The sequence below is a fragment of the Indicator indicator genome, chromosome 36, assembly GCF_027791375.1.
Source record: "Indicator indicator isolate 239-I01 chromosome 36, UM_Iind_1.1, whole genome shotgun sequence".
Classification (NCBI taxonomy): Eukaryota; Metazoa; Chordata; class Aves; order Piciformes; family Indicatoridae; genus Indicator; species Indicator indicator.
In genome coordinates, this window is record NC_072045.1 from 4,463,239 (window position 1) to 4,482,943 (window position 19,705).

The window sequence follows — 19,705 nt, forward strand, 5'->3', positions numbered from 1 at the left end:
GTCTCTTCCAATCACTGATCACAACTGATCAGCCCAAGAGAGCAGAGATGATACATCCTGCAAATCTCATCTCACCCAACAGAGTCAAACTGCCAGGAACAGCTCTGAACTCTCTGCAGACACTGCCAGAAACTGGAGGGGGTTCCTTATAACCCCCAAAGCATCAGCTGTAAGGAGCAGGTAAAGGCTGCTCACCATTTCTCCTTCCTCTCTTGCTTTAGTGAGGAGTGATTTTCTCACACCTCATACTCCCTGAGTCACAGAGAGTCTGCCTTGAGGACTCTGCTACATCCAGTCCCACTCTGCCCAGTTGGTACTGGAGTGGAAGCCACTTGCTTTGCACCTGCCTCCATGAAACAGCATTAAGTGGGTTTGGCCTGATCCTTCCACCACGGTGCTGAGCACTCAGTCCAGTAGGACCTTTTGGGTGCTGTTCTCCTGCTTTTGTGCTTAGTGTGACCACATTTTGTCTCTGTTTAAAAGGGCAGAATGAAACCCCCTTGTCCTCAGGAACCCCAGAGCACAGGGTGCTGACCCCTGGCCATGGCTAGCCACGCAAAATAATACAGAACATGGCAAAGGAAGAAAACCAAAAAGGAACAAACTGGAAAAACCAACCAGAAATCAAGCCAGTAATTTGAAACAAACAAACAAAAAACATCAGAAAGGAAATCATAATAATAAAATAATACTGATATAAAAAGTGACTCCTTCCAGAACATTCCCAGTCTTGTTTACCTACCTTCCACGCTTCAACTGCTAACTTATAAAGACTTTCTCATGGGAGAAGAGAAACTGAGCTACGAGGCCAGACCAAGCTCCTGGTGGGTTTCTGCTCATGACTGGCTTTGCAAAGGCCACCCTGCCCCACTGCTAGCCCCTGCCAGCAGGGCCTTGGCTATTGCAGTCAGGGCAATTTTGGACCCCAACCCATTCTCTTTTGCTAAGCTAACAGGACAGAGACCAGAGAGCAGGGTGGTAGAGTCCCACTGATGGATTCCCATCCCCTCTAGCTCTCTCCATCTGCTGTGACATCTCCAGAATGGAGGTGCACTGCTCCTTCCCACACCCCCAGAAGCACCTCAAGTCCCTTTCAGGGTACAGAGGTGCTCTTCCAGCACCTGCTATGATGCTGTTTGCTTCTTTTTTATCTCGTCACCAAGGGCTGGGACTATTAAAAGTCACCTTTCCTGCCTAGCAGTCCAGCCAAAGCCACCAGGGCTGAGAAACCCACTGCAGAGAGGGTCTGACCTGACCTACCCTTTCCATCCTGCAACTCACTCTGAAAGCCCCAGTAAGCAGAGCTGGAGCTCCAGCTGGCCCCTGGGTGCACTCTGCGTGGCCACGCTCGCTCACTCACCCTCCAGGCTCCAGCACAGGGACCTGCTCAGAGGCCCTGGAGCGAGGCTGCCCTTTGGGATGCTTTGCACTTGCTCTGGTCAAACAAAGAGGCAGCCAGGTGGGTGGGTGGGTGGTGGGGGAGAAGGCCCAGATCCCACCCGGACCCCCTCCCCGTCACTCTCATCGACTCTACAGCACCTGGATGAAAGCAGCCAAGTGCTGGCTGGCCACACTGGAGACGCATCTGGGGAGCTCATGGCACTGTGAGTTGCCTTCACAATCCAGCCCACCCTGAGGGACCCTGCAGACCTGCACTGGCACAGCAGCCAGGAGCTGGCAGCTGGAGGCAGGAGGCCAAGCATCACAACCCAAAGGGGAGGCTCTGAGCTCACCTCTGCAGCGAGCCACTTCGCTGGGAGGGAAGCCACAGCACAGGAGAGTGCATGGAAGTCCCCCCAGCCAGGAGATCATCCTGGTTGGCTGCTGGGGGGTCCCAGCTCTTTGGGAAGCCCTCCCCACCCTCCCACGGGCTCCAGGCCATCCAGGAGTGTGTGCAGATCCCTGCAGGACAGGGTGGGCTGTATTTGTGAATCCGCTTGAGACCAGCCAGTACTCACCTGAGCTGCACCTTTTACATGCTTTAAAGTTGACTGTCCAAGCCACAAGAATGACCCTTACTGACCTTGTACAATACAATGTTTTTTAACCCTTTAGGTACCATAGACTTTGGATAAGTTTTTGTTTCACTTCATATACTGTGAGGAAGGGTGAGGTGGGGGGGAAGGGAAGGAGAGCAGAGCTAATGGGTGGGGGAAACATCCTTACTTCAGAAGGAACAGGGGTAAGGAAGCTCCCTTGTTCCTCTACACCTGCACATGCAGCCTCACAGCACCCACCCTGCCAGCCCTGTCTGTTGACACATGCTTTGCACTCTGAAATTTCTGAGTAGGAGAGTTGCCAAGGAGCCCTGGGAAGGTCATGCCTTAGTTAGAAAGGGCAAACCATCAAATCTCCAACCATCAACATCTGTTGCTTTGGTGGTTTGGTTTTGTACAATCTAAGTCTCTGGTACTTGAAGAGTTAAAACCCAGCTACTTCAAGAAGAAAAAGATACTTTACCTTTAGTTTAATGGATTTTACTTTGGTTATGATGCTCAGGAGGAGCCACCCTGACAGGGAGGTGGTGGAGGGTGTTGTGCAGCAAGGTGTGCAATGCAGGGAGGGCTGCAACATGCAGGCTCATGCTTGCCAGCTGAGCTGGGGGTGGGCAGGGAGCACCCAGCACCTGGGCAAGGCTGTGAGAGGACCCAGGAGGCTTGGCTGTTGCAGACAAGATGCCATCCTGGTGTGAAACCGCCCAGCAAGAGGCAGACAGACAGAGAGCAGGGAGCTGGTTTCATCAGGAGTGAGAGCATGCAGGCAGGCAGGCAGACAGCAGAAGAGAAAAGAAAGAAGAGCCATGGAGCAGGCCAAGGAGGAGCTGAACAGAAAAGGAGCTGCAGAGGGGAGACACAAAAGCCTGTCCCGAGCCAGAAGGTCTTTGAGCCGAAGGATGTCGCCTGGACCAGGGAGAATTGACTCGTTCCTCCAACAGCCAGCCAGGAAAAAAGTGCTTCACAGGACACTGACAGCTCCCAGCTGATGTCCTCAAGAGTGTTAAATGAATGGAACTCTCCCCAGGAAAGCTGAGCTACACAGAAATGAACCAGGCCTCATCTGGCCGTGTGTCAACTCAGGAAAAGCCCCAAAGCCTTCCCCTTGCCCAGATCCCCTTCTCCTCACCCTGCAGGGAAAGATTTTCAGTGTCACTAAGGCCTGCTGCCATCAGCTCCCACAGACCTCTTCCAGCCTCAAAGCACAAACCCCAGACCCTCTTTTCCTCCCCTCCCCACAAATCTCAAGGAGGGAAACCTCTTGGAAAACAGAAGCAGAGTGTGTGAAGTTTGACACTTCTTTTTCAGGTCCTTTCAGTTCATCTTCCCCCACCCCACAGTGATGCTCCCTCTGACAGTACCACACTGGGATCAGAACCAGCAGATCTGCAGCAGAGTCAGGAAAGGATTTTCTTTTGATATGTGGAGAGAGTAAGAGAAAAAAAAAAACAATACAAGGACAAAAAATAAAAAAGGGAAAAAACAAACATTTGAAGGAAGGAAGAGAACAAAATATCTTTAAATGGACTGGAAGCCTGAGAAAGCCTCAGTAAGGAATTCTGCCTGTGCAGAAACAGACTCACTCCCCTTTCCTCCCACTCCTCGGGGGAGAGAAAGAGCAGGAGAGAGACAGGGGAAAGAGAGAGAGACAGACAGCAGGACATGAGGATTAAAACAGAAAGCTGGGGCAGGAGCCCAGCAGAGAGCCCACTGCTGTCCCTTGTTAAGGACTCTGAGGGATGGGAGCAGGAGCTCTCCCTCCTCACACTGGTGACCAGAGCCGTTTCTGAGTTAGTTGTGCTCCTGGCTACTCCAAACTGCAGCGGAGTGATTTAGTAGAGATGAGAGGAGACAGAAAACACAAAGAACAGCTGCCACAGCCACTCATGCAGTGAAAAAAAACACCTCGTTTAAAAGCAAAGATCTGTGAAAAGCCCAGGTTGAAATATTGCCATCCAGGGTTATTGTCCCCAGGGCAACAGTGAAGGGAGACAATCCATTAAACTAAAACCAGCACCGTTTGGGTTGGGTTGGCTCCAGCCTGGCGTCATTAAGATCCCCCCCAGCCTCCACATGACTCCTCCTCTCTCTCCCGCTCTGCCAGAGCCCAAATGGGACTTGCTGGGCCAGCTGGCCTCCTCCCCATGGCTACCAAGATGCTCATGGAGGAGAAGAACATGAGGACTGCTCGCCCACAGGCAGGTGAAAATGTGGGACTGGTGATTAATCACCTTCCCTTCTCCTCTTCCTCCCAATCCCCCCCCCCACTGCCTCCCTGCTCCATTGCTTGTGCCCTGCTCTCAGACAGCTGCTGCTCAGTTTCTGCAGGTGGACAGGCCAGCTGCCGTGTGATGCTGGGGTGCTGTCCTCCCTGAGCATGCTCAGCACCAAGGGCCAGCAGGGCCCATCAGCCAGCTCTCCGCTGCCGCCCATCCCATCGAGCGGATGGTGCTAGCTGGCCTCCCATCCCCCACCACAGCATGCACCAGCCCCACTCTGCAGTCAGTCTCAGCTCTCTGGGGCAGCAAAGGGAGCAGGCAGCAGGTCCCAAAGGGGGATGTGTGTCTGTGTGTCTGTGTGTCTGTGTGTCTGTGTGTCTGTGTGTCTGTGTGTGTCACACCCCCCTGCAGAGGAACCCCAGGCTGCAGCACCGCCAGCGTCCGCCCCACAGCTCCGTACCCCTGTGCCCACCATCTCTGGCTCCCTGACTGTCTTCCCCTCAGAGAAGGGTGGGAAAAGGAGAGACACCTACTAGACTGCAAGGTGCGCTCCCTGACCTCCGGGGTGAAGGCCCCCAGGCCCAGAGCCGAGCGGGCGGCCAGCCGGAAGACATACTCAGTGTTGGGCTTCAGGCCTTCCAGAGTGAAGGAGGTCGCTGGCTCGAAGTTCTTCTGCACCTGAGGTGGGCAAGAGGAGGAAGAAACAAAATCAAACTAACCAAAAAAACAAAGGCAGCAAAAGCCAGCCCTGCCCAGACACCTGCCCTGCTCCCCTCGCTCAGCCCCCTCGGGCAGTGGAGGGCCAGGATGTCGCCCAAGCCTCTGCACTGCTGCTCTCCAGACTCACCTCCCTGCCGTGGTCTCCCTCCTTGTAGAGCAGCTCGTACTTGACTATGATCTCCTGCCGAGGGGGGCTCCAAGACAAGACGATGCTGGTCTCCGTCTTGGCGTCTGCTCGGAAGTTCATCGGCTGCCCAGGAACTGGCAGGGAGAGGAGCCCATGGGGCAGAGGCAAGGTGAGGGACAGCAGACACCACACTAACTTGGCTACTCAGAAGATTCCTACCCTGCTTTCCTCAAAGCCTGTGTGTGCTGAGCATGTCAGCAGCAAGATGCCAGGCTGCAGAGTGGGCAGGCCCTTCCTGGAGGGCAGTGGAGGGATAAATCCCACTGCAGGGCTCCAGCGTGTCCAGAGCTGCTGGAAGAGTCCCACTGAATCATATGCTGGGCAGTGCAGAATCCAGCCCTTCCCACCACTGCCCAGTGTGAGCAGATTCTGAAAGTGGGAAGCAGCCCACTGAGGATTCACGCACCCCACAGCAGAAGCAGAGCACCCCAAATGCTGCTGGGTGACAACCTGGGATAAAACAGCTGCTGTTAGCTTGACACATCAAGGCTTTGGTTTGCTCCCCTCTTAGAAAAAGGCAAAGCAAGGCTCATTTCCCTCTCAACTCTGAGAAGGCAGCCTCTGAGTACTTTAGGAAGAGTTAAGGTTCATCATTGCTTGGGCTATTAGAGGCATTTAGTAACTGGAAGCACGAAGATATCTCACTGTGAAATATGGCCCAGCAGAAATGGATGCTCTCTGTGTAATTGTTTCCCCCACCCTTTGCAGCAACAACCTTTCCCAGAAAGCTCAGCTCAGAAATCATGCACCAGGCCCTCTGGCTCCAGCCACTGGACCAAGCTTCCTCCCAGAAGGTGATGTCTATTTTAACTAAATTGAATCAATAATGGAAAAAAAACCCTGCTCTGATGACACTGCAGCCATAGCTGGATGAGGCTCTAGGCCAGCCCCTGCTCCTCCTGCACGCTCCGTGCATCCCAGGTGAGTGACTCCCTGGAGAAGAGGAGGCTCCAGGGAGACCTAATAGCAACCTTCCAGTATCTGAAGGGGGCTACAGGAAGGATGGAGAGAGGCTGTTTGCAAGGGCATGCAGTGACAGGACAAAGAGCAAAAGCTTCAAACTGGAGAAGGGCAGGTTTAGATTGAATATCAGGAAGAAGTTCTTCACTGTGAGGGTGTTGGAACACTGGAACAGGTTGCCCAGGGAGGTGGTTGAGGCCCCATCCCTGGAGATATGCAAGGTGAGACTCAATGAGGCCCTGGGCAACCTGATCTGGTTGGGGATGTCCCTGCTGACTGCGGGGAAGTCAGACTGGATGACCTTTGGGGGTCCCTTCCAGCCTGGACCATGCTATGACTCTATGATTCTATGAGACTGCTGCTCACCTCCTTGCTGCGTCTTAACCTGGATGGGGTCGGACAGAGGCCCATCTCCCACGGAGGTGAAGGCCAGGACCCGCACTGTGTAGGTTTCATCCTCCAGCAGGCTGCCCACCGTGGTCAGGAGGCTGTCATCCACGTTGTGCTTCTGCCAGTTGCTGACAGGCTGATCAGGCTCCATGGTGTAGTAGACTCGATAGCCACGGATCTGCCCGTTGGGCTCCACCGGTTCCTCCCACTGGATGATCATGGTGGTGCTGCTCAGCATGCGACCCTGCACGTTTCGGGGGGCACTGGCAGGAGCTTGCTCCCCAGTCCGAGTGACCACTGACTCACTGGGAGGCCCCTGCCCGATGCTGTTGACTGCAGAGACCCAGATCTCGTACTCCGAGTTGGGGCTGAGCCCCCCGATGCTGTAGCGCGTGGTGGTGATGTCCTCTTTGATCTGGTAGGGTCCATCCTGGCTTTTGGACTTGTATTCAATGACATAGTAGGACACAGGGTCTGGGTTTCCAGAGTCCCAGGTGATGGTGATACTTGTGGCTGTCGTCTCTGTCACCACAGGTGTCCCAGGAGCCTTGGGGAGCGCTGGGAAGCAGGGAGAGGAGAGATTTAAGAAACCCCTCAGCTGCTGAAACGGTGCCTAATTGGGCTAGTTAAGGGCTGCAGGAGCCAGAGGCATGGCACCAATCACAGCTCAGCAGTTGGGTAAAGTGCTGCTGAAACGTTATGGACCTAGTTACACTCTATTATCCTCCTTAAACTGCTCCATCAAAGGGAAAAGCGTTCAGCTAAACATCTGGAGAACTCCAGCTGCACATCCGCTGGCTCCGGCAGCGGCCGGGGAAAGAGGCTCCGCAGCAGCTCCTCCCGAGCACGCAGCCACATCTTCTGCAGCCAGCCTGGCAGCCTGGCTCTAGCTCTGCTCAACCTCTCCACATCCTCTCCAGACAGGAAAAGCTATCAATATTTGGAGTGCTTCCTCTCGAGCCACAAACGTGTTAATATTCATTTCCCCTGTCCCTCAGCTCCCTTTGGAGCTTGCTGGAGACTGCACCTTTCTGTGTCCTCCTTGCTTCAGACCCTTTCCAACCTCATCTCCTCTAGACTGGAGCACCTCTATAGCTCTAACTTCTCCTTTCATCTTCTGACTGGGAAAGACTGCAGATGCTTACAGGCAGGAACGTGAGGGGGAACAGAACAGAAATAAAAAGACTCCAGGCAGAAGGTAGCAGCAGGACAAGATTCTCCATCTGAGGAGAGAGGATGCATGGAAGCAGAAGCAGCATCTCTGACACAGCAGCTTTTCAAATTGATAGTGGAGGACAAGGAGAAAGAGGAAGGGGAAAAATACTCAGGAAAACAAAGAGCATCTCAGTTCAGCCCCAGGCATCCTTCTGCTGGCACAAGCCCACTCCCTGTGCACAAGCTCAGGAACTTCACGACCAGGGTCACTGCTCCCTACTCATTTCTGGTCACACCTTCCTCAGTCAGATCCATTGGGGTCTTTCAGCCCTCCCCTTCTCCAAACCGTTTCTCCTCCTCTCCTCTCCCCCACCCACCCGCAGCCTTTCCCACCCCCTCTGTCCCCAGACCCCTGGTGGGCAATGCCATCACTCAGAGCAGACAGCAGCTCGCCCAGAGCTCTACACTCACCCAACCACAGGGGCATCACCGCTTGGGTTTTAATACTCCCCTGCTGAGGACAGAATAGATTGAAGATTGCACCCGTGCTCCTCTTGGGAACTGCTAGCTGGAAGCTGGGGTTATTCCCCCTCTTGCTGAGGCAACAACGGCCACTAAGATGCTGGCACTAGGTTCTGCTGCAGGGGCACACATGCCAGAGATCCTCAGGGCCTTGGCTCAATCTCTAACCTCAGGGAAGGATGGCATGCAGGCTTTAAGCCATCCAAGGCTCCTTGCAAACAGCCCAGCCAGCCTCACCTCCCAGGACAGACACAAGCACGCAGGGCTTGGCAGCAGAGTTTTCTCCTAAAGCCAGGCAAGACCTCAAGCCAGCAGCTTCCCCTGCACTGTGGATCTCTGTGTGTGGGATGCCCAAAGACACATGCACAGATCCCAGCACAGGGCACCGGTGGTGCACAGTTAAGTCTCCCTGCTCATGCCCACAGACCCAGACATGGACATCAGGCTTGTACCCACAAGGACTGGCACACATGCAGCCAGGTACCCACATGCCCAGCCAGTCATGCTGCTCCTCCTCCCGTGCACACACACACACTCATGCGCCATGACCCTCGGGCATGCCCGGCTGTGCCCCCAGACTCCCCCTGTGCAAACCAGGCTCACTCCATGCAGACAACCAACAAGGCCACAGACAGAAAGAGGTCCCCACGCAGTCAGAGGGTGACATTCCCATTCGTGCAGCAGCGGACAGGCACCAGCAGGGCTCTGCAGATGCCCACATCTGCTTCGCGCCCACGCTGAGGCTGACCCCACACCCAGCGCATGCCTTGCAGCGAGGTGCAGCCATGCAGCAGCTGGCAGGCTGGGGCTGTGCATGCAGTGGGGCACCCCTGGCGCTCGCTCTCGCAGGGGCTGCTCACACTCCCTTACATTTCACCGTGATCTGAGCAACAGCTTCTATGACTCCCAGGCTGGACATGGCCACGCAGGTGTAGTTGGCTGAGTCCTTGACATCCGTGAGCTCCAAGACATTGCGGCCCACGGGCATGTCATCCTCGGGGGTCAGGTCTTCTGCTCCCTGCATCCACTTGACGTAGGGCATGGGGGAGCCCACGGCCACGCAGGTGATGTTGACGTTGCCCCCGGGCATGATTTCGTGGCTGACAGGCAGGATGGAGAAGCGAGGAGCCACGCGGCGAACTGCGGACGAGACACACAGAGGTAACAAAAAAAACAAAACCAAAACCAAACCAAAAGGGGAACGAAAAAACAGAAGTGAAACAACAACAACAGCAACGACAACGAAAAGAAAGAAAGGAAAGGAAAAGGAAAAGGAAAAAAAGGAAAGAAAAAAAAGAAGGAAAAAATAAAAATAGCAAAAAAATAGAAAAAAAGAAGGGAGAAAAAGAAAAAAGAGCAGAAGGTAGTTTAAATATAGATGGGGGTTTGTCATCGTTTATTTTCTTCCTTCATTAAAAACAGAACAAACGAAAAAGGACAAACAAATAAATAAAATTTTAAAAACAAATAATAATTAAATAAAAAAATAAACAAAAAAAAACTAAAAAGCCAACAAAAAATTAAAGGAAACTTCAAAGAAAGGTTTACTTCACAAACAATATAGAGAATATAGACATAAAAGCGATATTTCATAGCAACAGGGTTCCATTGATCAAGATTAGACCCATCACAGCACAGATAAAGACACAAAAATTTATTAGCAATTTCTCATCTTTACTGGCAAGAGCTGGCGTGGCGAGCGGCCAAACATCTCCTCCGCGGGCGCTGGGGCCCCCAGCTCCCCGCTCCGCGCCCCGGCAAGCCTGCTCCTCCCTTTCCCCCTGGAGTCCGACCCCCAGCTCACCTTCTCCCACAGCGAACGGCACCGCCCCTCCACCGCCCCGGCCTGAAGTGGTTCAGCTGCCGCCTCCGGCTCTACAGAGGGGCCCTCTGCCACCGGCCGCTCCCTGCCCCAGGGATGCTCCGCAGGTGCGGTGGTGGCAGGGAGAAGGTTGGGATGGAGATGGAAACTTCTCCGCAATTTTTGTTTTGCCTTGTTGGACCCAGAGAATTCAACAAAGAGAGAAGTGTCGCATCTCCAGAGAGCAGCCAGACACCACTCCAGGGGTGAAGAGGCAAAAATAGCCCAAAAAGGGAGGAGAGGGAATCCCCGGAGCGGGACAGAATTTAGTCAGTGTCTGCGTGTGAGAAGGGTCCAGGGGGAGGCAGGCCCCCTGGAGCCAGAAGCAGTGTGGAAAAGATGAGAAACTCTAATGAAATTTTTGTGGTTTTCGGGTATAGAAACCCTAACGAAGCCTCTTTAAGATCTGACACGGTTCCATCGATAGATGCAGCTCTCAGAGTCACAAACATCATGCAAAATAGGTAAAAAAATAAAGAGAGAGAGAGAGAGAAAGAGAGAAAGAGAAGGAGAGAGGAAAATGCAGAGAAATTATCATTTCTGGGCGGCTAGCAAATGCCCACGTGGCTACTGGATAGAAAGGGAGGGAGAGAGAAAGGAAGGAAGACCAAGGAGAAGGAGAACCAGGAGGGGAAGGGAGAAAGAAGAGAGAGAAAAGAGAGGGAGGGGAGGGGGAAACCCACTTTAATGCTGCATACTTTTTCTAGCTGATGTGACCCAATGTGGTTGCTCACATTGTCACATCTCAGCCCTGGCGGAATCATAAATAGAATAGAATCAAGAAGGAGAAACGAGGTGATGAAACTTGACCGTGGAGGAAAACAGTGACATGTTCTGTGCATCTCCTTAGCAGAGAGGTGGATGCAGCTTCCAGACCTCACACAGGAAGAACATGGACGCAAAGGGGAGGGGGAGGTTTCCTTGGCTCCATTTTCTGAACTGCCTGGGCTGCCCTGGCCAAGCTGGGTGCTCTTCCTCAGAGGGTTCAAAGCAGGGCAAAGGAGAAATGTGAACAGATCAGAGGGGCCCCAGGGAGGGAGCTGAGGGTGAGGTCCCAGGCCACAAGCACAGAGGAAGGGACACAGACCCCGAGAAGATGCAGGAACAGCAGCAGCTGAAGGAGGAAAGGAGCATGGGAAGACTCCAGCTTCAGGACAGCCATGCAGAAAACTGCCCTGGGCTAGGGTGAGAGAGGGAAACAGGAGGGTTAGGAGTGCTGGGGGCCTGCCAAAGCCCTGTCTCTGCTGCCCTGTTCTCAGGTAACCTCTGAAGAACATCCATGAAAAATCAGTGGCAGCTACATCCATGCAAAAGCAACGCAAAGGGCAGCAGAGCTTGGCCTGCCATTGCTCTTCCCAAGTCCCAGTGCCTTCAGATGTCCCCCAGAACTGATGCTTTGGGTTTGTCTTGTATTTCTCTTCCAGCCCCACTTCCCTGGCTGCTGCTCAACGTTCAGGATCTTTTCAGATGGGAAGGGTGCTGCCAGGAGAGGTGGTGTCTGGTTTCCATTTAGTGTGGCTACAGCCCCTGCCTCCTCCTGCAAGCTGAGAAGATGTCTTCAGAGAAAGGTGTGCTCTTCCCAGAGATCCTCTCCTGCACAGTTTCCAGTATCCAGGAACTAGGACTGAGAGGCAGGCAAGAGAAGACTTCCAGAACTGCAGCATTTGGAGCTGAGAGAAGCCAAAAGGAGGATTCCTGCATGCAGGGACCGTGGAGGGAATGGGTAGCATGCCCTCACCTCCAGTGTCGCTGGGGAAAGTTCTGGAGCCTGGAGGGAGAGACCACGAACTCACCTGGACACTAAGCCTAGAAGACGACTTTGTGCTTAGAGAAAGGTGCAGGGAGAGTGCCAAGGATTTTGCACAACCTTAGGCAGCAGCACTGGCTCAGACCAGGCAACATGCTCTGGAAGCCTCCTAGCCCTGCACGTGAGAGGCTGTCCCTGCTGCCTGCACTTCAGAAAATGGAGCCAGCTGGAGACCACCCCGGTCACAATCTGAGACAAGATGGAGAGAACTTGAAAAGAAACAAGTGGGGTCAACATGCAGACAGATCTGGGGTGGGGATGACTCTTTTTTTTTTTTTTTTTTTTTTTTTTTTTTGAGGAGGGGCTGGTATGTAACCTTCTGGAGAGGGGAGGCAAGGTGGGAAGAGGTGAGGAGAAATGGGAGAGACATAGGCCGGACAGGATCCGGTCAGCAAACAGCATCAACAGCAACAAACAACGGCAGGTGGGATGCAAACACTGAGTTGTCATGGAAACAGAACAAGACAATTAATCCAAACCGAGGCTAATCACAAAGAAATCAAACCAAACTAAACGAGAAAGGGAAAAAAACCAACAAAACAAAAAAACCAACCAACCAACAACAAAAAAATAGAGAAAGAAAGAAAAAGGAAGAAGGAACCAGAATTTAATAACTGAAAAGCATCATCTGATGTAAGGTGGAGTGCTGAGAATCGGAGTCTGAAGGGAGCAGCCTGCTGCTGTCTGCAGGGGCTGGGGCAGGGATGGAAAGATCCACTCACAAAACACAAGCTCGGGGCCAGGGAGCAGAGCAGCTCTCCCTACCCACCCTCCTCGCAGCACCCAGGGGGTCAGGTCTCGCTCCAAGGGACCTCAAGGCAGCATCTGGCTGGTTGAATGGTGTTGGTCACACTTAAGTAACAGGGAGCCACCAGCACATCTGAATGCCAGCCCAGGGAAAAGGGAGCATTTGGGTTTGGGCTAGCAGCAGGCTGCTGGAGCCCGGAGCAGGCAGTAGCACTCTGGCTGTGCATCCTGGTTTAAAAAAAGCTACACACCCCTGTGTGCACAGACCTGCAAACATCCACACACCAGGCTGGGATGGGGTGATAGCTCCAACACTCAATGATGGAGACCTCAGAGCATCCCTAGATACATCCCTGCTATGGCTCAGGGCTGGAACAACTGCATTTACTCTAAGCCTGTGCTGCGTTTGTAGGGCTCATCTCTGGGTACCAGGAACCACCATGCTCCAGTCCCTTTGAATTCCTACACCACTCTGAGCTGGCTGTCGATCTGTCAAGCTGAGGTTCTCTGGGTCAGTGTTCAGGTCAGGGCCTAGGAGGAGGAAAGCAGTGGTGGGAAGAAAGCTTGAAGTGCAGCTAGAGATTGAATTAGGAGCAATTTCAACTCTGGGCCCAGCTGGGTTTCACACAGCACAGCTGAAAGAGGGAGATCGTCCCTGGAAAAAATGCACCAAAGAGATTCCTTCCATTGTGCTATCCACATTTGGAGGAGCAGGAAGAAATTTGGGGTGGGGCAGCCAGGGCTCTACTTCACAGACATTTCTCTACCACTTTTACCAATTTCAGGTTTCAAGAAGCACCTTTCCCCCGAGTTTCAGGGATGTTTGGTTTCCATGACAGCTTTGTCAGACCTGTGTTACGAAGCCAACCTTGCATGCGTACACAGAGGTGCATGCTCCATGTGCAACATCTCCCGAGATACACACACAAGCAGGCACACACAAACACACACTGCCAGTGCCCAAAAGACTCTCAGGAGCTTTTTTTCAAACAAGGATACAGCTTGTTACTGACAGAAGTGGATTTTAGAGCTGGACATTCGTGGTGCCAAGTCAAATTGTTTCGATGCAGAGAAGCCATTTCGGAGGCACAGAAAGGTTTTGGTTTGTTTTCAAGTGCAGTTAGTTGTGAGTGTGTTTAATGTTGTCTGTTGGAAAAGGCTTTCCCACAGGCAAATCTGCCCCCTCCCCCTCCCAAATTCTGCTTAATGTCACTTCCAGTGGGATCTGAACAGATCCAGAACTTGTCAACCCCCCTCATAAAGCCAATTGGTTTTGTTGCTGCTCACGGAGGCAGAGGGCTTAACCCAGTTTGTGTTCTGTGAGTGGCATTTTGGGTGCATTGCTTTATCCAAGAAGGTACCAATCAACATTGCTACAGTTCCCCACCACCACCACTCAGTTCAGAAGAGAGCTGGGGTCCAGAGGGTGTGAGAGATGGTTTGGAAAGGGACAGATTTACAGACCTGATCGGAAGAGAGACTGGGAGATCCAGGGTTGACTTTTGCAACACCGGAATCCATCCTTAAAATGTGTTCCCAGGTTGCAGCTAGTGAGAGAAATCTGAGGACCAACCAACCGGTCTGAGGAAAACCCTCCGGTTCCACTTTTTAAGCCCCTTCCAGATTAGCTCAGGAAGAACAAAAATGTTGGGAGGAGGAGGAGAGAGGTGGGGAAAAGGAGAAGGTAGCAGCCGAGGACTCATCGCTTCAAACCCCGATTCACATTAAACCAACTCAAAGAGAAACAGAGTTCAGAAAGAAGAACTTAATTGGGGGGAGGGGGGGGGGATAAAATAAAAACCAAAAGCAAAACAAAAGAAAAAGGAAACAAAAGTGAAGTGACTGGTTGAAAAAGCACCAAACAAAACCAAATGGTATTAAAACATTTTGACACTCAGCAAGCTGCTGCTCCAAATGAGGTGAGAAGGCGGACATTATTGGCCATTTTGGGGAGGCAGGACTCATTCCGTCTCGCTCCAAAATGAGGAAGGGGTGGTGGGGGGATAACGGGGAAAAGGGTGCCAAAATAATGTGCAGCCTCTAGGTTATTAGTGAAGCTTAGATTACACCTGTCCTCCCCTCCCAAAAGGTGGTCTGGCCCTGCCCCTCTGCCTTCTCCCTCTCCCCGTTCCAATTTGCGAGTTCACTCTGCCGGGGCGAGACGCTCGTGCGGCTCTGGATTTCCGACCTCCGTCCCTCCAGAGGACGAGACAGTGCCCTCCTCGTGCCCATCTCCTTCCTCATTTCCTTCGTGGCAAATAAAAATCAAGAAGTCAATAGGTCGATAAGTACAGAATGAGACCAAGGCTTGGATTTGGTCTGGAGGAAATCCATCACCTTCCCAATCATCATTGCTTTATCCACTTAAGACACACCAGGCTGGCTGAACACCTTTGGTCTTTTGTAATGATTTTTTTTTTCTCTTGTATTGTTTTGTTTTCTTTTGTTTTGCTTTTTTTGTTTTGCTTTTTTGTTTTGCTTTTTTGTTTTGCTTTTTTGTTTTGCTTTTTTTGTTTTGCTTTTTTTTGTTTTGCTTCATTTTGTTTTGCTTTTTTGTTTTGCTTCGTTTTGTTTTGCTTTTTTGTTTTTATTTTTTTGTTTTGCTTTCACTTTTTTTTTTGTTTTGCCTTTTTTATTTTGTTTTGCCTTTTTTTTTTGCCTTTTTATTTTGTTTTGTTTCATTTTGTTTTGTTTCAAGTTGCTTCGTTTCAATTTGCTTCTGGTTCTCTTTTATTTCCCAACAGCATCGAATAGAAAAACAATCTGAGCCCAATTGGTTTTCAAGCAGCTCTGCAACATTTCAACACAGACTTTTTTGGGGTTTTTTTGGTGTTTTTTTTTTTTTTGCTATTTGATGGTTGTGGTTTTTAATTTGACAAGGTGTAATCTAATTCTCTTTTTTTTTTCCCCCCCTAAAACAAAGAGAACAGCGATGCAAAAGGTGTAAAGAGACACAGGCAGGCAGAGATTTCGAGATCAGTACAGCACAGTGTTCCTGCAAAGTGCCCTCTATACAGATACAGACAAAATATAAACAGAGAGGTTTGATTTTGGTTTTGGTTTTGGATTTGGTTTTGGGGGGGTGGCTTTTGGTATCCATTTCCTTGATACCCTTGAGAAATCCTTCTGCAGAAACACAGCAAAGTTGTTTTGGTTGCTTTGTTGGCTTTTCAACTAGAATTTCAGAGCTGAGGACACCCCACCTATGGCCAAGGTGCTCCCCTACCCACGGAGGGGCTCAGGTCCCACTGAGGAAGCATCAGGAACTTCTCCCTCCCTCGGCTGCAGGGAAAGGGCAGCGCAGGGGCAGCCGCAAGAAGCGGCGGAGGTTCTGCCTCCCTCCTTCTCCACTGAAGAATTCATTGGTGCTGGGCTAAAGAGGTACTGAAATGCCTACATTTTAAACTAGCCTTGTTCTGACCTTCTGCCTATTTGTTACAGCTACAGTGCAAGTGAAATGATTTCCTCTCTAACCTTTAAATGGCATTGAGAGCCAAGAGCTTAGCAACCGTTCCACTCATCTGCCGAGGGCTGGGTTTGATGGTCAGACTACACAGGAGCCAAACTTAACCCAGGAGCAGGCTACAGGCTAAATGATTTGTCAAATTAGTCACATTTTAATATGTATTTTTAAAAGCCTTATTTCCTGAGGCCCTGGGCACTCTATTTCTGCATTTTCTAAGGGGTTTATTGGACTTGATTTCAGCTGGGTTTGCTGTTAGGTGTTTAGCCCTGGCCCTCTTTTCATTTTGGGACTCTCAATGAGTTGAGGTTTTCCAGAGAGCCTTCGCAAACACTTGAGATGTTCTCAGCAGGACCTGGTCTGCAGAACCTGATTCTGGGTGACTAAGCTGCACTTAAGTCCCACAGCAAAGCCTAAGCAGGGCTCTTCCAAATGCCTGCTCAACCACTGACACCTCCCTGGGCTTGGAAAGAGCAGAGCAACAAGAAGCTGGAGCTGAGGGGGGGAAAAGGATTATCCCTGCAACACCACAACTGCTGCCTTTTGTAATTTCTGAAGGGGCACCACTGTGGGAAATAGGGGGGAGGGAATTTTTAATTCTGTTAAAATTCAACCATGCCAATTTGCCCTGTGCCAAGAGCAGCAGCTCTGCTTGCTCAGGGGTTGCTAAAGCCTGGCCCACACAGCTCCACGCTGCACTGCTGGCTCTTCCTGCTTGTCCTGCTCTGCCCTGGGGAGTACTGTGGCCACATTGGGAGACCTTAGGTCCAGTTCTGGGCTCCCCAGTTCAAGAGGGATAGGAAACTACTGGAGAGAGTACAACAGAGGGCCACAAAGATGCTGAGGGGCCCTGAGCATCTCTGTAAGAATGAAAGGCTGAGAGCCCTGGGGCTGTTGAGCCTGGAGAAGAGCTCTCAAATCAGCCTCTCTTGTGCCAAGCAAGTCCCTGTGGCTGTCCAAGGAGAAGCATGAAGCTCTCCAACACCACCACCGAGACACAAGTCCTTGATACACAGAACCTGGAACCTGTCCTTTCCTGCAGCCACTATGGGCCAGAAGCTTGACAGTGTTTGTGTCCCTAGGGAGACAGAGAAGCATTCAATGAGGCTTTTAAAGGCCAGGTGAGTTGTAGAGCTCCCATAAAAATCAGCATCATCCCCATCTAAAGGTGTGCTGGCTTGCCTGCTACAGCTATGGCTTCCTTTTCACTGACTGCAGGTGAAACCTGGACAACTGGCTCAGGCTGGAAACCCTCAAACACCCCAGGCTGGAGGTAGAACTCCTCTCACCTATTTCTGATCTGCTTTTGTGGCTCCCCAGGATGATATTTCTGCATTTCACCTTGGAAATTCCTTGCTGGCAGAATCTTTGTTCTTTTGGACCATGGCATGATCTTTAATAATACAGAAAGCAAACCCTTAATCAATAATTTCAAGCCCATGCCCAGAACTTGTAGCAAACCACAGGAGCTCTTTTAGGCAGGCATCAAGCCTCTGTTTCCTCTCCCAGTGTCATTCCAGCCTATCAGGACTACATCCAATTTAGCCTCAGTTTATTGCTGTGGACATTATTATTAATTATTTTTATTGGCTCTTAGGGGAGAACTTCACCTTAAAACCTTCTCAGATCACAAGAGATTCTAGCAGCAGCAGCACCAGCAGCACTTAGAAAGATTTTATAAAAGAGAAAAATAAACAAATAATAATTAAAAAAAAAAGCAATGGTGGATAAATCCCATTTTAATTGCACCTAAATCCTGAAACTCAAACTCCTATTCCTGAAGGAAAATCCTGTAATTAGTGGTGATTATCACCTTTTAGGAGGGAGGTGGGATGGGAACACCTCATTTCAAATCCTAGTTCTTCTCTCTTGCTCTTTTTAAATAGAATGAGCCTTTGTTGTTGTTGATTTTTTTTGTTGGTTTTTTTTTTCTTTAAATAGAGCATTGGGGCTGGGGGATGTCTTTTGGCATCAAAGTTAGGAAGCCATTCAGAAAGACATCGTCACAACAGTGCAGCATTTGGGAGTGGTACCCTTGGATCTAAGAGGAGGGGGGGAAAGAGACTTGAAAAGGGAAGGGGAGAATACCAGCACTGAGGGTCCAAGCACTGAAATCTCAGCATTTTAAGAAAAAAAAAAAAGAGAAGGACAGAGAGAGAGAAAGAGAGAGACAGAGGAAGAGAGAGACAGATACTGTGTCAGTACTGCACTGGATTTCTCAAAAATCACACAGCTTTAATACCTGTACACTAGGAAAGCCCTTCCTTGGGTTGATTGTTGGGTGGTGAGGATTGATGGGCAGAGGGAAATGCATCCCCAGGGAAAGGACGGGCATTTACTTTGCCACAGGCAAAAGCACCAAGCACCAAGGGTACAACTGACACACTGCAACCCCCCCCCTGCTCCCTGTTCACTGTCCCATGTGGCTCCCCCAGGCAGGATGCTCACATGGGAGGCAACAGGAGCTTCGTGGGGATAAACAGAGAGATGAGAAGAGGGAAAAGAGGCATTTTTTTCAGCTAGAATGTCACTTGTCAGATTTCTTGCTGCTGTTTTACAATAGAGATGCAGCTGCCAGATGTGTCCCATCAGCCTCTTTTAGTGTCTGCCACTGCTGCAGTTCCCCTGGAGAAAGGAGGGCTCCACCTTCCCTGGCCCTGGCTGGTTTTCGAGGTGCCTGTGGCCAGGCAATAATGGTTCAGTGACAGGGAAGAAAGAGGGTGAAAGGGAGAGGCAGAGCCATGAGATCCAGCTGCCCCTCTGCAGAAGGTGGCTGGCTGGCTGCCCTCCATCTCTGACACTGCAAGGCCCAGGCACTACTCTCCTCCAAGGGGATCTGCCAGGCTCTGCTGCTGAGACCAGGCACAGCCCGAGGATGGGGCACACACTGGCACCAGCGGAGAGGCAACTGCCTGAGTCAGGAGCACAGCAGGCAGCTTTCTGCCTCTCCCCATCCTGGGCTGCCAGCAGATGAGCTGCCCTAGGCAGTGTCTTAGCTCTTAACTGGAGGGCCAGGCACCAATGAGCAAGCTGTGGGGAAGCCCTTCCGAGGGATCAGGAGCTTGTTTGGAGCGCAGGATGTGGAACAAGAGCCACACCTCCAAGAAATAAACTGAAGCAATAAGGTGAGCCAGGGTCTGCTCTTAACTCTTGGAACAACACACCCTGGCTTCTTACCATCTTTTCCACTTCCCACATCCCTCCCTTTCCCCCTCCCTCCCTCCCTCCCCCCCAAAACAAAGGCTTGTCCCAAATAAGCAGGGCTTCCATGGACAGGCGTTAGAGCTGTGTGACTCCTTTCCTCCTGGAGGGATTGAGGAGTTCAGTTACCAGCGGGTGGGCAGGAACACTGGCTTCTCACAATGCGTTTGGAAGAGACTACTACAGCAGCACAGCATCACCAAAACTCCAAAGAGGAACTCAAGAGAAAGCAAAACCAAAAGAAAAACCAAAAACCAAACCAACCAACCAAAAAAAAAAAAAACAACAAAAAACCCCAAACCAAACAGAAATCAAAAGGAGTTCAGAATTTCCAAAGTAAGAAACACTCAAAAAGAAAGAAAGAAACAAAAAAACTCCCCAGAATTATCAACTGAAGGAATAACCAAGAAAAAGAAAAACAAACAATAAAACTCAGACAGATTTAGATCTCGAGAACAACAACGAAAAAAAAAAAAAAA

General features: G+C 51.0%; 1 protein-coding gene across 1 annotated transcript in view; it reads right to left on the reverse strand.

Annotated features, from left to right (window-relative positions):
* Positions 1-19,705, reverse strand: part of PTPRS (protein tyrosine phosphatase receptor type S) — a 124,161-nt gene that overhangs the window by 58,529 nt on the left and 45,927 nt on the right. The window contains exons 9-12 of the mRNA XM_054396087.1: positions 9,018-9,287; positions 6,447-7,028; positions 5,061-5,194; positions 4,747-4,891 (exon numbers count right to left, since the gene is read on the reverse strand). Of these exons, the coding sequence (XP_054252062.1) occupies positions 4,747-4,891; positions 5,061-5,194; positions 6,447-7,028; positions 9,018-9,287 (1,131 nt within the window). The remainder of the gene's footprint in view (positions 1-4,746; positions 4,892-5,060; positions 5,195-6,446; positions 7,029-9,017; positions 9,288-19,705) is intronic.